The sequence below is a fragment of the Podarcis gaigeae genome, assembly GCF_964106915.1.
Source record: "Podarcis gaigeae genome assembly, chromosome: 6".
Taxonomy (NCBI): domain Eukaryota; kingdom Metazoa; phylum Chordata; class Lepidosauria; order Squamata; family Lacertidae; genus Podarcis; species Podarcis gaigeae.
This window is the reverse complement of record NC_139682.1, coordinates 22,599,851-22,617,193: the sequence shown is the minus strand read 5'-3', so window position 1 is coordinate 22,617,193 and position 17,343 is coordinate 22,599,851. Positions and strand designations below refer to the sequence as shown.

Below are 17,343 nucleotides of genomic sequence, written 5' to 3'. Positions count from 1 at the left end.
CATTATCTAAAAGTTTGTTTTTTCTTAAATTTAAGAAATTTCCTGCCCCTCTATGGGACATGCAGCTTTTTTTGGCAGAGGCAAGTGTTGTCGGTGAAGCCTAGGCAGAACACCAAAGCTCCTTGAATTGTCTGTGGCCTATATCTTCAGCAACAACAGCCTGGAGCTGTGCCTCTGGCATGGCTCTTTGTGTGTGCTTTTGTGTGTGTATAAGTCTGCACTTAGGATGCATTTGTGTTTTTAATGCTTGGTCATCCTCAGTAGGATGCCTGGCTGTACAACATGAACTGAACTGAGTTAAAATAGTGAAAATAACGACCACAGATCAATAAAATTCAACATATACTTGCATGGATACTTGCCAAGAAAGTCGGACACAGTCATGGCAGCCTGCACTTTCTCCACATTTAATTCAAAATCTCCTGATCCATGGATAATGCAGTAAGGGAGGGAGATCCACCATAAAACTGCAGGTTACATACTGAAGCATATTGCGTGGGCAGGATTCTTTTTTTAAAAACCCACGTGTGGTGATATTTTACTGGGTGCCATCTCCAATGACACCTCCATTAGTGAGGTGCTCCTTAGTAGGCTGCTGATGTGGTTGGTACAACACACACTTTGGGGGGGGGGTATCTTTAACCTGTGCAAATCTGGTATACCGGCAAACATTTACCGTATCTCATTTTTTTAAAAAAGAAAAAGCAGAATTGATCATGCACAGCTAAACAAATACCTGTGCACATTACCAAAATGGATCGCAGATGGGGAAGGTGTGGGAAGGACTAATTGAGGGGAGGGGACCGCAACACACAGTGCAAATACATATCCCATCAGGCACTGCCCACTAGTGTGGATGAGAAACACTGAGATAGCGTGAGGACTCATCCAGACTCACCCTTGCTTTGCTGTTTTCTCTTGGGTAAACCCAATCTCTATTGCTGAATCAGAGCAAACGTCAATCGGGTTTTCTCTGGATTGACATTTGCTCCGATTTATTGCTAAAGAGTGGGTTTTCCAGAGGAAAGCAGACCCATGCAAGCAAGCAGAAAACCTCTTGGACCTGTGCTTTCCAAGTACAGGACTAGCTCAGGTCTGCATGAGCCCTTAAATTGAAAGGAGCCATGTGTGGATGACCGTGCACAAAGGGAAAAATTGGATCTGTGTGGCCGGCATGCACCTCAACACTCTGGTGTGTTCACAAGAAGAACATTGAAACTACTTTTTGTCTTCATAAATTTCTAGAGTGGCTTAACAGTCAACCCCTCTTTCAAGGGAACTCTGGAAACTGGAAGCTCTGTGAGGGGGAATAAGGGTCACTCTTTTAATGCTCTTAACAAAACTACACTTCCATTTCCAGACTGTCAGATAATGAATTCAGCCATTCAGAGTGCACTGATTGGGATTTCTTTTCCCTGGAAACTGAATGCCACAAGTAACTGAGTAACAATCAAAGCTGGAACCTGCTGTGCCATCTGACAGGAAGCTGCTGAACTGCCATCTCTGTTTTGCTTCAAAGATTGTCAATCTGGAGAGAATACGGCAAAAGCAGTGGCATTAGCTGAATATGGAGGATAGGGATATGAGAGATAAGTGTCTTTGTGGCAGAGACATGAAGGAGAAGAAAAACTCCCCACATGCCAACAATTTAACTAGATTTGGAGTCAAAGCAGGCAGTGCAGTTTCTTTAACCTGGGTTTGGATTCCTACAGAAATGCAGTGCATTGCAGGACTAAAATGCCACAGAGACGGCCCAAAAGAAGCTGGAAAGGGTGTTGGCGTCTGTTCCGAGGTCTTAACTGTAGTGTCCTGCATGCGTTCAGATTTTCCTTCCATAACAACAAGGGTTAGAAACTTACTTTTTAAAAGCAAGTGTCACAAATCCTAGATACTCTGAATTTTGAGAAGCAGAATCTGTGCCCAGTTGTGCAATTACAGGGATGTCTATTCCAAAGGTAGGCTTTATTTCTGTGCATTTTTATTCATTTATGTTAATGACTGGATTGATCGGGGGTGGGTGGGAAGGGAGCTCAAGTGCTAAGCAGATATCACAGCAGAAGTTACCTACCGGGCCTCTGAAGAGAGGGAGTTTTGGGGACAAAGACTGCAAGGGTTCAGGAGTCTGCAGAAGTTATTAAAAAGAGAGACACATTTAACTGCATTAGCAAGGCATCTGAATCTCCAGCTAAAGACTTATTGCCTCTATCAACTGCTCAAAAATCTAGAGACATGTGGAGGTGTGGTATCACCAAATTTAATCACACGGCCAGAAACTTTAGGCAGCTCAAACCCCATGTACCTACTAGCAACAGGCATTAAGCTTTCAAGAGCCGATTGCATGAATCTCGATAGCTTGAATCTGCTCCTGGACACTGTGGTAATAGAGAGAGGTCTTTGTACTTTAAGGCATTTGGACCACTTCCATCTAACAATATTGGCAGGTGATGCAGTGAAAGCAGCAAGAGGTCTATGACTCAAGATCTGCTTCCATGTTCTCAGAAGCAATAGAGATCTTTATTTCTCAACAGCAAGATTTATAGCACAGCTTATTCCCAGGGCTTAGGGTAATAATGTTACTTCACTTATTCTCAGTTTTCTCACTCCTATCAAGCTCATGAGCTAGAGCATTATTACTGCCATTTACAAACAGAACATTGACTGAGGAGAATGCTTTGTCAAAAGCCACCGAGCAGCCAACGGAACACAACTTATTTCTTTAATGGTACAAACCAATTTCTATCCAAACCCAGTGCTTTTTTTCTTAAAAAATGTTTAGGGGTACTCTCATTTTGACTCAAGGAAATTACCATTTTATAGTTTAAATCGGGGAAAATAAATACAGTAAATGGACAAAAGTACAAAGATTCACAAAATGTTTAGGGGTATGCATACCCCTGTGTCCCCCCAGAAAAAAGGTAAAGGGACCCCTGACCATTAGGTCCAGTCATGACTGACTCTGGGGTTGTGGCGCTCATCTCGCTTTATGGGCCGAGGGAGCCAGCGTACAGCTTCCGGGTCATGTGGCCAGCATGACTAAGCTGCTTCTGGCGAACCAGAGCAGCGCACGGAATCGCCGTTTACCTTCCCGCCGGAGCGGTACCTATTTATCTACTTGCACTTTGACGTGCTTTCCAACTGCTAGGTGGGCAGGATCAGGGACCGAGCAATGGGAGCTCATCCCATCACGGGGATTCGAACCACTGACCTTCTGATCGGCAAGTCCTAGGCTCTGTGGTTTAACCCACAGTGCCACCCGCATCCCTATGGTTTAAGGTAGGAGTGTGCTAAAGATTTGAATGAATTCCAGATCAAGAATTGAATTGGGTCAGATTTAAGGTTTCACAGAATAATAGAGTCATAAAACTGAAGAGTTGGAAGGTGCCTCAAGGATCATCTAGTCCAACCCTCTGCAATGCAGGAATCTTTCACCCGGGGTGGGACTCGAACCCACAACTCTGGGATTTAGAGTCTCATTCTCTACCGATTGAGCTATTTGTTTATTTTTTATTTGTCCAAGCCAAAGTAGAACCTCTCCAAAATACCCTGAGCCAATCTGATCTTTGAACAACCAGCCATAATGACAGTAGGAAATTGACATGTGGGTTATCCCTCCCACCTGTCAAAGTTGACCCATGTGGACGGACTCTCTGCCTGGCCTGGGCTGCTGGACCAAAAAGGTTCTTCCTCTCTGATGTATACTGATGATACTGTAAATGTATGGTAATTTGCATCCTGCCCTTTCTCCAAGGAACTCAAGTTGGTGTACATAGAGGCTATCCATTTTATAGGGCTCACTGTCAAGTCTGAACATCTTGGGGCATACAGAGTATTTTACAATTGCAAACACATCTTCTTCATACACACACACATACACACACAGAGAGTGGTACCTTGGGATACATACGCTTCAGGTTACATACGCTTCAGGTTACAGACTCCGCTAACCCAGAAATATTACCCTGGGTTAAGAACTTTGCCTCAGGATGAGAACAGAAATCGTGCAGCAACGGTGCAGCAGGAGGCCCCATTAGCTACAGTGGTGCTTCAGGTTAAGAACAGTTTCAGGTTAAGAACGGACCTCCAGAATGAATTAAGTTCTTAACCCGAGGTACATATATATATATATTGCACCACTTGATTGTAAAAAGCAAAAAAAAAAAAACCAAAAAAAAAACCCTCAGTGTAGTTTACAAAAAACAGAAAACAAGATAAATATCACTAAGAAAAATCAACAACAATAATTTAAGACATTCAAAAAGGTAAAATGACAATAGAATAATCCTAATTCCTCCTTTTGATAGCAACTGGAAATGATTGGGGCAAAGGATTGGGGGCTTCTTCTCTTTGTGACACACCAAGGAAACCTGCCGGCTGCTGGGAAAACCAACGGAAGGCTAAGGCTCCATCTTATTTTCTATCTGAGGTTTGAGTCACACAGAATCGCTAGGCAGAGATCCCTCCACGCAAATGGAAGCATATGATGCAATTGTGCCTACACTGAGTTTCCTGGGTGAGCAATGCTCATCTTCTGAGGACAGCTGGTGTTTTTGATTGGCAGCCAGGTATTCTGGGTGAACTTTGAGGGAGGGTAAAAGAGAGAGAGAGAGAGAGAGAGAGAGAGAGAGAGAGAGAGAGAGAGAGAGAGAAGAGTGGGAAACTGGCCTTCAGGAAATGTTGGGAAACAAAGCTTGCTTATTTACTGTATATGTGACACCATAAACCCTGACCAGTGACTGCTCACTCTCAGATGCCGAGAGTCCACTGGACTGTGCTAGGAGAAGGCTTGCATTCTTAGAGAAGGGCTTCAGCAGCTGTTGACTAAATGACGCCTCTCTTTTTCTAGGAAGCCTGCCACAGCTCTACTGCTTCGTTCCCACATTAAAGGAAGGAGTTGACACAACAAAATATGAGACCAAGGAGATGAATCAAATCTGTTTGTCTCCTTTCTCCCAGCTAACTGTTGGAATGCTTTTGATGGTGCAAAATGTGCCTATATGTGTTGTGCATCAGACTGTTCACCTCCCATAGGGTAAATTTAAATGCTTGGAAACAAACATAGGATAATCTCACCTGCGAGATGATCTGTTCTGAGTTTATTCCGAGTCTTGATTTATAAAGGCTGTGCAGAAGTAGTGGCTTTCAAGTGTTGAGTAACAAATATATGTAATGCTCCTTTCTGGCAAATGTTGTACAAACGATCCATTTAATATGGCTGTGTCTGGAAATCATACCATGATGGAAGCATGGGAGAAAGAATGGAAATGTAAGTCACCCACTTTGCAGAAAACATAGATCACAAATTTAAATTTTTTTGCCCTTCTTCCTCTAAGCAGGAAGAATTCGGAGCCATCTTGCCTTGGTGGGGAGGGAAACTGGTGGTTGGAGCAGGAGAAATAGCCTGCCTGCTTTTGTGCCTTTGAACCATGGATTGATATAAACTACGGAAATCAACAGGAACAGCTTTTCATATCATGGATGTAAGCATAGGAGCAAGACATGGATAAAAAGTTGTATAAAAACAAACAGACAGTACCAGATATTCACAATATCACTATTTGCTCAGCTGATTTTCAGCTCTCTTTGCAAACACCAAGCAAAATTGGTGTGCTATTTTTTTTTTAAAAAAGGCATGTACACCGCTTAGAAATTCTGAATATTGAGCAGTGTATACTAAATGATATGTCCGCTACTGAAAGACAAGAGACCTAGCCACTGCTATCCTTGCTTGGGTGGGCTTTCATTTTGGATCGCTGCAATGGTGTCTTTGTGGGGGTGTCCTGTGCCAAATGATGCTGTTTGACTATGGTGGGCTCAAGCCAGGATTTTCCTATTAGCTGTTTTGAAACATTACAATAGTTTCCAGCTCCTTCCAAACTCAACTCAAGGTGCTGCTTTGACATTCAAAAGGCCTCAATGCCCTGGATTCTGATTATCTCAGGGCAAATCCCCTCCCATTTAGCCCTCTCAACATTTAACATCCATTCAATGAGGTCATTTCAGACTCTCCTGCACATGACGGTGAAGCTGTTCTTTTCAAGAAGCAGGACCTTGTCCGTTGTGGCCCCAGAACCTTAGAATGGCCTCCCACCAGATGCTCATTGGGCTTCCTCCCTGTTATTTTACAAAGACCTTCATTTTCAGTGCACCTTCAGTAATATTATTAATTCTTCTAGTTGGTGTTTATATATATATATATATATATATATATATATATATATATATATATATATAAATATATAAATATATAAATATAAATATATATATATATATATATATAAATATATATAAATATAAATATATATATATATATTTATATTTATATATATATATATATACGAAAGCAAATATATATATATATATATATATATTATTTATATTCAGGTTTCTAGCTTGCTCATGCTACTTGTCGTCCTATGGTGAAGTGTTTCTGTTGTCGTATATTCTTATGGCTTATATATTAAAGGTCACAGTCCATCACACTTTCACTGCGCACTCATATGTAGGCACTTAAATAATATATTCATATTTACAACATTTTATTGTCTTTTTCTGGGTGTTTGGTTGCAATATGCTGTTCAACATATTGGGAGCCTTTCAGCCCCAAAGCGGTATATAAATAAGCCAACATGCCCTCTCCTTTTCTACGTGCTTTTATATAATCTTTTTTTAAAAATGGATTTTAAATGAGTTTAGTTGAGAATGTGATCTCTTGATTTTTTGGGGCACTGCTTTGAGAGGCTGCTGCTGATTTTGGAAAAGCGGTATAAAAAACAATTAAAATAAACAAACAGAGAGACCTCTGCCCAAAGTTCAAAGGCTGCAGTCCTATATGTATTTAACTGGGTGTAAATGCCATTGAACTCAATGCCACTTACTTCTGACTAAACATGCACAGAATTGTGTTGGAAGGCATCTTTTCCACCCGGACATTTGGCACCTGTGCACACCGCAATCCCACCAGACACATGGTATTAAAATACTTTATTTTTCAGTTACAAAAAAGCCGTATCACAATCCTCATATATCCGCAACCCCCAAAGAAACATTTCATTTATATACAAGTTACAAGAAGAAAGGAGATTACAAGTAAACATCAGGAATAACTTTCTGAAAGTAAGAGCTGTTCAACAGTGGAACAGTCTCCCCCAGGAGCGGTATATTCTCCTTCCTTGGAGGTTTTTAAGCAGATGTTGAACGGCCATCTGTTATGTATGATCAAGTTGCAATTCCTGCATTGCAGGGGGTTGAACAAGATGACCCTGAGGAGCTCTTCTATGATAATGTAAATCAGGGGTGACCAACTCCCAAGAGACTGCGATAAACTCACAGAGTTAAAAACTGGCAGCGTTCTATCCCCTTATTTGGGCTTCAGGTCTAAGTTGTTGAGGGTTTTTTTAGGAAGGAAACCCCTGTTTTAGGGCTGCAGGGCAAAGTTGTTGAGCTTCTTTGTGGGGAGCCCGTGATCTACCACAGATGTCCACTGATCTAGTAGTAGATCTACCTGTTGGTTGTGCCTGATGTCAACAATACAAACGTTAAGTTTGTAAGTACAGTAAGTACAGATGTTAAATTATCTCTGTATGCCACAACTGTTGCTCGTATTTTGTTAGCTAAAAAGTGGAAAACCGAAGAATTACCAATGATAGAAGAATGGCAGATGAAGATGATGGATTTTTCGGAGCTAGCCGACCTAACTGGAAGAGTCCACGACCAGAAGGAGGAGGAGTATCAGGAAGAGTGGATTAAATTTAATGATTACTTAGTTAAATATGTTAAGTTAAATTAACTGAAAACAGCTTGCAGATACTTAATTGGCTTAGGATTTTATTTATGTTAAATGATGAATTAATATGTTTAATTTCATAATGTGAAGATCTAAGGATGTTAATGTTTAAGTTAAATTTTATAAGAACTGTGATTTGGAAAACCGTTAAAAGGATATGCAACGAAATTCAACCAAGGGGAAGCGAGGAAGTCACTTAACAATGTTAATAAGTGTAATTTTCAATAAGGCTATGATTTATGTTTGTTTGTCTTATGTGTTTGTTTGTTTATAATGTTGTGAAAAGCAATAAAAAATTTTTGTAAGTACAGTCATACCTCGGGTTACAGATGCTTCTGGTGCATTTTTTCTGGTTACGGACCTGCCGAAACCCGGGAGTACCGGAACAGTTTACTTTCAGGTTTCGGGGCTCACGCATGCGCAGAAACACTGAATCGCAACCCGTGCGTGTGCAGACGCACCGCTGCTGGTTGCGAATGTGCATCCTGCACGGATCACGTTCACAACCCGAGCATCCACTGTACTTTAGATCTGATTGCATCAGTTTGGTGTCTTCTACCCTCCGTCTTAACAAGCTGTCCCAAAGTGAGCCATGGGTAGCTGCTGGTGAGGGGATAGCATTGTCCTTTCCGGTGCACTGAATAAAGAGGTGCTATGCAGTTTCAAAAACATCTTTGGTCTTTGTGTTCCTGGTCGCTTTAAGATGCCTTGCTAGTTTCTCCATAAGGACTTAACTCCACATTCTACATGCCATTCATCTGTCGTTAAGTTAGTACCTGCAACAGGGTAGCTCAGTCAGTAGAGCATGAGACTCTTTATTTGAGGGTTGTGGGTTCGAGCTCCACGTCGGACAAAAGATCCTTGCACTAAAGGGAACTGGACTTAGATGACCCTCCTGTTCCCTTCCAACTCTACAATCCCATGATTCTGTGATTGAATGGTGCTGAACATCCTACAGCCAGTGAACTCCAGCAGCGTGAAATCGATGGGCTGCAAACCATCCGTCGCAGCCGCCGTCACACAAAAGGCGCGAGGGCGCATGCTCCGTCGCTTTCCGCCTGGCAACGGCCGCCGCCAACCCTTATCCAGCGGCGGGTCTCCTTTCAAGCCCTAGCGACTGCCCCTCTCCGCCCGCCCTCGGGCTCCGATTGGCCGCGCCGCCTTTCCCGGGATGACTTCACGGCCGCAGCCCCCGCCCCCGACGCCGGGCTGAATGAAGAGCCATTGAGAGCCGGAGACGGGCAGCCGCGAGGAGCGCAGCCTGGCGGTGGGGGACGCGGCGAGAAGAGCCAGACGCGCCTCCGCGGGAAGAGCCGTGGACGCCCGGGGAGAGCGGGCGGAGCAGCAGGTGGTTCTCTCGCCAGGAGCTGCAGACTTCGCGGCGACGCAAGGGTATCGGGCTCCATCCTGACATCTGCATCGGGGATCACAGCAGCCTCCCTCCTCTCCTCCCTGGGGGCAAAAGAGCAGCTGCAGCATCTCTCCTCGGGAGAAGAGCGGCAGCTGGAAGAAGCAGCTCTCTTGGCAGCATCCTTCCTCACCGCATCCATCCTCCCTTTGGGTACCACCAGCATCCTTTCTCTCTTGGGTACCACCAGCATCCTTCCTCTCTCGGGTACTGCCTGCATCCTTCCTCTCTTGGGTACCGCCAGCATCCTTTCACCCGGGCGCTCAGTTTCCTGGGTACCACTAGCATCTCCCCTGCGCGTTCCCTCCTCAGCATCACCTTCTCTTTCTCCCTCCCTCCCATCTCCGCCGCCGGTGGGTTCAAGTCCGTTCTTCTGTCACCCCCCCTCTCACCCAGCCCCCGCCTCATATCCCCCACCCCCCACCCCGGTCAGCCCATTTCTCACCTCCCTAAGGCCCCCCCACAGTAGCCAAGACGCCGCGGGCTGTGCTCCGAGTGAAGAATGGGGCGTCGAAGCTGGCCAAGCCGCAGGCTGCGGCCGAAGCCCCCGGCGGCGCCCCGGGCTCGGGGCTTTTCATGGAGCGATCGCAGAGCCGCCTCAGCCTCTCCGCGTCCTTCGAGGCCCTGGCCATTTACTTCCCCTGCATGAACAGCTTCGACGAGGAGGACGCGGGTAAGACTCGACGCGGGGTGGGAGGGTGGGAGAGCAAAAGGGAAGCGGACGGAGGCAGCCGGAGCTGGGGAGAAAACCGAGGCATGTCGGCAGCAAAGGGGTTAATAGTTGGAGCGAAGGAGAGGCTTGTGTTGTGGGGGGGGGGTTGGGGGGGTGCTTGGCGTGGGACCCACCTTGAGCTCCTTGAAGGAAAAGCTGGGATGGAACAGTACCAATTAAACAAATGGACAGGCTGCATAGAGTTAACCGTTGTTCCACATCCCTCAGTCATGTCTGCCATCTCTCTCCCAGGTAAATAGCAGCCAAGAGGAAGGGTGCAAAGATTAGATTCTAGAGGTGCAAAGGAGGGAGAAAAGGAAGCCAGCTCCAGTTGTGTGGATTAACTTTTCATCGTGGTACATCTGTAGAAACGTGTGTCTGTGGGAATTATACGCACACATTAATACACACACACAATTTGATGGCGCAAGAGCTGCTTCAATATTGGCTCCCCTACCTTCCACATGTCTACGACCTGCTGTGAAAATAGCTTGAATGGAATTGACAGGGTGTGTTTGTTTGTTTGTTTGTTTGTTTGTTTGTTTGTTTCTCTCTCTCTCTCTCTCTCTCTCTCTCTATCTTCATGTGCTGTGGGTGATGGAGAATGCTTTTTTTTGCATTCCTCTGGTGTGAAAGGCATGAGCAAAACTAAAAGAACTTGTGGGGTGGGAGTGGTAGATTCATGTTGCAGAGGCCAAGGGCACTTTGGGGGCAGACCACAGGAAAAGGGGAGAGTGGAAATCTAGTGGTGTAGTGATTGCATACACAGAGAGAAATGAAAGGAATGAGATAGTTGGTGATGAAGACCAATACAGTGGTACCTCGGGTTAAGTACTTAATTTGTTCTGGAGGTCCACTCTTAACCGGAAACTGTTCTTAACCTGAAGCACCACTTTAGCTAATGGGGCTTCTTGCTCCTGCCGTGCCACTGGAGCACGATTTCCGTTCTCATCCCGAAGCAAAGTTCTTAACCCAAGGTATTATTTTTGGGTTAGCGGAGTCTGTAACCTGAAGTGTATGTAACCTGAAGCCTATGTAACCCAAGGTACCACTGTAATATGAATGGGCTGGACTAATGAAGGGGGCAACAGAAGTTGCTGTTGGTGGCCTCAAGGTGGATGGGTAAGAAGCTTGGGGTGTGTGTGTGTGTGTGTGTGTGTGTGTGTGTGTGTGTGTATGTATGTGTGTGTGTGTTTGGGTTAGTAAAGGTAGGAATGCCAATGCAGATGGTGGGTGCTGTTAGCCTACAGGATACTGGAATGAGAAGGACACGGTGGATCAGATTTGGGAGCACTGCTTGGCTTTCAGCAGGACTGTGTGGTCATGGATCCACTGACTCAACCCCTCCCTGACTCAGTATGAGCAGCGGATGACACCCTACTTAAACCGCCTGACTAGCAGTCTGCCAGCCACTGCCTACCACACATGCTGTGTGTTTGCAGTGTGAGGCATACCAAGTTACGACCCTGAATTAGTGTGTGGGGTTTAAAGGGTCATCCTTAGGCATAATCAAGCGAGCTCTCTGCTTTTCGATTTACACTGAAGTCAATGTATTTATAAAAGCATGGTGCAAGTCTTAATCCTTCTATTAAGCTCCTCAGCCTTCTGGGGAACGTGATGAAAGGGGAAACTTTAAATACGACCAAAAAAAGCCCTCTCTGACTGCACATTCTGGTCTCATAAAAACAAAAGACTGCCCTGCTATTCAGATGGCAAGCTTCACTGCTCCCAGAATAAACACTCCCACTGTAATTAATTGATAAATATGCTAATTGAGACAGATGGATTTAATACATTTCAAGAATATGCGAGTTTAAAGGTAATCTGTCGCCCGTGAAGCTTTCACCCAGGCAAATTTATGAATTTGTTAGAATAGCAATGTGCTGGGAGTAGATGTGTCTAATGAAATTAATCCTGTGACTTATTGACTTTGAAGGGGAGGGTCTTTTTTGCTGGGTACAGGAAACCCTGTCTTATTAATCCAAACAAAGTTTTAAATTTTGGATCTCCTATATAGGGATGGTCTTCAGGAGCAAGTACTGGCCTCAACTCCTTGTTCAGTGTGCATTTGGTGGCCATTCTCAAAATGGCCCTTATCTTGAATTCCCCAGATTGTGCCGCTAAACCCCTTGATCCTCTGAAGAGGGAATTCTCCATCCTGCCATTCTTGAGCCTGAACTGGAGGATGGAGTAAACCTGAGGCAGAACCAGAAAAAAACACGCCACTTATGTCTTACCTTTTTTGACTGGAGAAGTGGCCTTTTCTTGGGCATCAGGAGGTGCACCACTCACACCATGCATGACAGCCATGCTTCCCTGTTCAAAGCAGCACCATAGCCATCGTTGACAGTATGAGAGGAGAAAGATCTGTTTTACACGCACAGGACTGCTGCATATTATCACCAGTTTATTATTGTCAGCTCTTGCTATTGGTGCAGCTGCACTTCAACTAATCTGTAGGATCAAGGTTGCCTGATAATAGAGGTATGTGTGCACTGATGCCCCTCCGCTACAATTTTTCACAACGGTTTGGCAATTGCGGTTCCTTGATTTCCTTCCCTTGCTCCACATTTCCTTCCCTTGTATGCTTCCTGCTCAGGCCCCAGGTTAAAGCCCTAGCATCTCCAAGTAAGGCTGAGACCATCCCCAGTCTGAAACCCTGGAGAGCTGCTTCCAGTCAGTGTAGACATTACTGAGCTTGATGGAACAGTGGTCCGACTTGAGAACATACGAAGCAACCTTAAACGATGTTCCTGCTCCTGGGTGCTTTTTGTTCGTCTTCCTTTGGAAATCATGGTTAATATGCAGACAGCTGTGCATATTATATATCACAGCACATTATACTGATGTGCTATAGTAGTAGTAGTAGTAGTAGTAGTAATAATAATAATAATAATAATAATAATAATAATAATAATAATAATAATATATTTATATCCTGCCCATCTGGCTGGGTTTCCCCAACCACTCTAGGTGGCTCCCAACAGATTAAAAGCAGAGTAAACTAATAACTTTGTGGGTTCCTCCAGACCTGTTGTTTGTTTGCAGATGTATTCTGCAACCTGACACCGTTGCAGTAATAGTGCGCTAGTGATGGATTTATTCTCGACCGTCCACACAGCTTTCTTCTTCATTAGTTGTTCTGCGATGCTTCCCCAGTGTTATTGTATTAATGTCATCTGGAGGCGGCTACAGCCCAAGAAGTGCAGGACAAACATTTGCAGGATAAAAAAGTTATAGGATTTCAGTTATGGGACATGCACTGGTTGGAAACGAAGCAGTGTGTCTGCCCCAAAATGTTTCCTGGTACATATAGTATTGAAAATGGGATTGTGTACAACAACCCCGATTCCATAAGCGAGCAGAAATAATCATGAATTCACAACAAAAAGGACATTCGTAGGGACCCTGTATTTGCCTGTATGTGAGAGGGAAAGAAAAAGAGAGAAATATTTAGAATTAATGGAGGCTATTCAACTTCAAGAGGGAAATCTGCCAGAAGCACACAATAAAGCAGCTTGAAGTGTGTATTGGTGCGGGAGGACTGATGCCTATTTGATGGGTAAATAGGAAGGAAAGCACCCATTTCACCTTAATTGAACAGAAATAAAGAAAGATGTTAAAAAAACATACTCGAGGAGAATAATGTCCTAGATTAGGGACACTGTGGAATAGCTAACCAGGCACAATAGACATCACACAAAGGTTAGCATCTGGGCATGGGGTATTAATCAAGGCAGAATGCAGGATACTGCGCAGACTGCATAAGCTCTTTGTGGCACACACAGGTGCAAACCATTTGGGGGAAAACAATTGGTGCAGGTGTGCCCTTGTGCTTGGCTACGTCTGCAAAGAAGCTGAATTCGAACACTCTAGATTGCTAAGAATAATAATTTGTGGCCCCAAAATATGAAACATCCCATCTGGGACAGCTGATCCAAGACAAGGATCTAACCTTCCAAATACATATTACTGGATGAATTCATTTCCTCCAGATGGATGATATCAGTCTAGACAAAAGTATTTTGGAGTGCGCTTGCAACTGGTTGATGGTTTATGGTTACAGCAAACTAGGGTTTTGTACAAATAAGCAGCTTAAAACAGCGGTGGTTAGCTTGTGTTTGCTATTTAGATCAAAGCTGGTTTGGGGAGAATGCACCAAAACACAGTGTTTTGTAAGGAACGACAGGATATATATGGATGGTGGCTGATGCCCTCCCTCTGTGCACTGCTTCCCAGGCCAGCTATGGGAGTACACACTAAATGGGAGTGTGTACACAGTCCAACACAGTTAATGTGGCAGAACTAGTGCAACTTAATGCAGATAATATTCAAGCTAGTCCTGGGTTCAAATCCCTGTTCACCCATGAAGCTAGCTTGGTGATTGGTCCACCATCTTTCAGCCTAGAATCATAGAGTTGGAAGAGACCTCAAGGTTCAACATCCAGCACCTTGCAGAGCCTAACCTGCCTCACTGTGAGGTCACATTGATTTTGCATTGCTAAGCTGAATATGTTTGTGAAGGCTCACTGTCATTTTTTACATTGCATTTCTCTTTGACCTCGCTGCTTTCATTTGCCACCCCCCTTGCACTCCTTGCATACAATGTAGGAAACTTTTGCTCACAGAGGCTTATGCCATGATACCTTTGTTAAGTCTTCAAGGAGCCACAATGCTCAGTATGGCTTTTTATGATTTTGCTTTGTCGAGCAAAAGGAGTTGAAATCGACTAGAAGTTTGCAAAGCCCATTTCACATTTTGATATTATATCTGGAGTGGAGCGACAGGTGAAGCTTGCCCATTTTGCTCAGGAGCTCAGGAGGGGGATTGTAGGAGGGGGAGATTTTCCTCTGCTCCCTATAATGTCTCTTCCTGCCCTCGCCCCCAGCATACACACGCAGTGACGAACAGGTACCTGTAGCTGCCCTACTGCAGAAAGTTACTGCAATCTATGGTAGGAGGAGGCAGGGCCAAGATGAGCCCGGGGATTGAGACAAGAGGCCTAGCAGGGCTTGGAGGGATAAGGTTTGGTTTGCAGGCTGCCGGCTGACTTAAAATGCAGCTCCAGCACTGTTTTTGGGCTCTTCCAGTAAACCTGTTGACTGAGCATGCATCCTGATTTGCTTATACAATGCTTACATGGAGGTTAGACTATGTCCGGACTTTATTGAGCCTTTGTTCCAATTTGTTTGTGGGAAGGTTGTATAATATCCATCCTGATTTGCTTGTATGCAGGTTAAATGTCTTCCTGTTAGCCGTTCCTTTGTTCTGCCCCTCCGTTTCAATGTCACAAGAAGTCTGTGTTTTGTTTTGAGTGGATTTGTTGAACTGGGGAAGCAGAGATCTTTGATCCATGTGAACTGTACAAACCTAAATTTCTGGTATGCAGTCAAATCCCTCCTGCAAAATACTGGCAGTTTACAGAGGTGATCTTTGATTGGCGGGGAGTGAGATTGACCTTCCTTTCCCTTCACTTCTTCTGTAGTCAGCTTTCAACAGTTTCACCCAAATTCCCAATGAGCTTTGCTGTATAAAGGCTTTTTTTTTTTTTTTTGGCTGTAAAAGTCTCTCCCTTCTACAGCCTTCCTTCTACAGTCTCAAGGTAGTTAAGTTAGAACTTTGGTCCATTTGGAGTAGCAGAAGAGTCCCAGATATTGGATAGAATGGTCCTGTGATCACCGGGAAAGGACTGGACAGGCAAAATTCATGCAACAGAAGTAACTGGTGAGAATGACTTTTCCCCACCCCTGGAGCAGTAGCAAGTTGGTGACACATCCTCTTTATAGGGAAAAGGATGACTATTAAGTTTCTACAACAGCAGCAGTGGGCAAGTTAGGAAGGAACAGAGTGGTGAGTGAAATTTCTCCAGTATATCTCTTCCTTCTGAAAAAGGGGACAGCATGATATTAGGACACCATAATGAACCGTTAGGGCCGAATCCTACTAACACTCATATTGCATTAGCAAAACAATGATTTTATTTTTGATTTTGAATCAGCCAAACTGTGTTGACATGCTGAAAAGTGTACACTCTCTAATAAGGATAAAATACAAGGGCAGCAGTAAGTCTTTCTACTTCAGATGGCCAGTACTTGCAGAAACCAACTGCCAACTCTTCCAATGCCATTTCTGTGCAAGAAAAAAGAAAGTGCAAAAATACGATGGGCAGGTGTTGGGTTTGCCATTTTCCACAGGGGCATGGAATTCTACTTTGCACCCTAAACACAACAAACATTTCTGTGTGAAAAAGAGGGAAGTCAACCTGTCACATACGTATTGTGGGATTATTCCCTACTTCATGACAAAATTGAGTGACCCAGTGCTAGGAGAACCATGGGAGTGGAAATTTGAGCACAATTCCCCAATCATTAAATAGCTGAGGATTTTTACCTAGTCTTCCATGCTTTATCATGTGGTTGCTGGGCATCTGGAGGCAGGAAGTGGACTTATTAGTTTGTGGGTGAGTCTACAGAAGCTGCCATTAATTATCAAATGGAGACTAGCAACCACTCTCATCGCTAGCTCATGTTGGTTGCATGCCTATTTCCATAAACCTTGTCTTGTGAGGAGGACTATAGTAAGTTGAACTGAAAGAAGAAAAGCTTTCAAATTAAACTTTATGTATTAAATAAGGTTGTTGGTTGTTGTTTTTTTAAGTTCCTAACCAAGCAGCAGTTTACTGCTTACTGTCCCATGAGACTAGGGCCCTTCAGGATTTAACCTCCTTCCATTAGGCCTGTAAGACACAGCTACTCCACCTGGTCTTTAATTTGAATTCAGCCTGATCTTTTATTTCCCTTCTTTTCCCTCCCCCTCCCCTTTCATGAAGATTACCCACTCTGAGACCTCACAGTTAATTCTCCCCTGGCCTCTTCGCTGGCCCAAGTAGGACTAATTCAGCCAGCTAGCCCTGGTGACTATCTAATGCTTATTGGATGGATTTTCCCCAAATTGATTATTGAACTTTGAATTTTATTCTTATTCATGCTTTTATACTGTATTTTATGTTGAGCTATGTTGTATTACAATTAAGTGTTTTAAATTTGTTGTTAGCCGTCCTGAACCCGGTTTTCTGAACCGGGAAGGGCAGGGTATAAATAAAAATTAATTATTATTATTAATATTTATTATTACTGGGCAACTGGGTTGAACACTGCCTGCATGTTAACCCAGTCAAATGGGTGGAGTACAAGATAGATAAATTATAAAAGCCAGAAATTCTGAGCAGAAGACTGAAATATTCCTGAGGGGAAAGGTCATAGGTCATTAGAGGAGCATCTGCTTTGCTTGTTTGTTTCCTCGCTTCTTATTTATTTACTTAAACAAAGCCTTGTCTTGCTGAGTGGCTTTTTCTCCCCACAAACTCAGTGCTTTAATTTTCCTCCACTGCCCATTTCCTTGGCACCTTTTTTTTTTTTTGACCTACCAGTCTATTTGCAG

At 44.0% G+C, this 17,343-nt stretch overlaps 1 protein-coding gene and 1 long non-coding RNA gene across 4 annotated transcripts in view; both read left to right on the top strand.

The window, feature by feature from the left end:
- The window catches only part of LOC310847994, a 182,850-nt gene that overhangs the window by 75,622 nt on the left and 89,885 nt on the right, over positions 1–17,343 (top strand). The window lies entirely within an intron of this gene.
- The window catches only part of RIMS4 (regulating synaptic membrane exocytosis 4), a 94,156-nt gene continuing 85,750 nt past the window's right edge, over positions 8,938–17,343 (top strand). The window contains exon 1 of one of the 2 annotated variants that reach the window (XM_083746344.1): positions 8,938–9,864. In XM_083746344.1, the coding sequence (XP_083602470.1) occupies positions 9,768–9,864 (97 nt within the window). In that variant the 5' untranslated portion in view covers positions 8,938–9,767. The remainder of the gene's footprint in view (positions 9,865–17,343) is intronic. The other variant, XM_083746343.1, reaches the window with a different exon arrangement.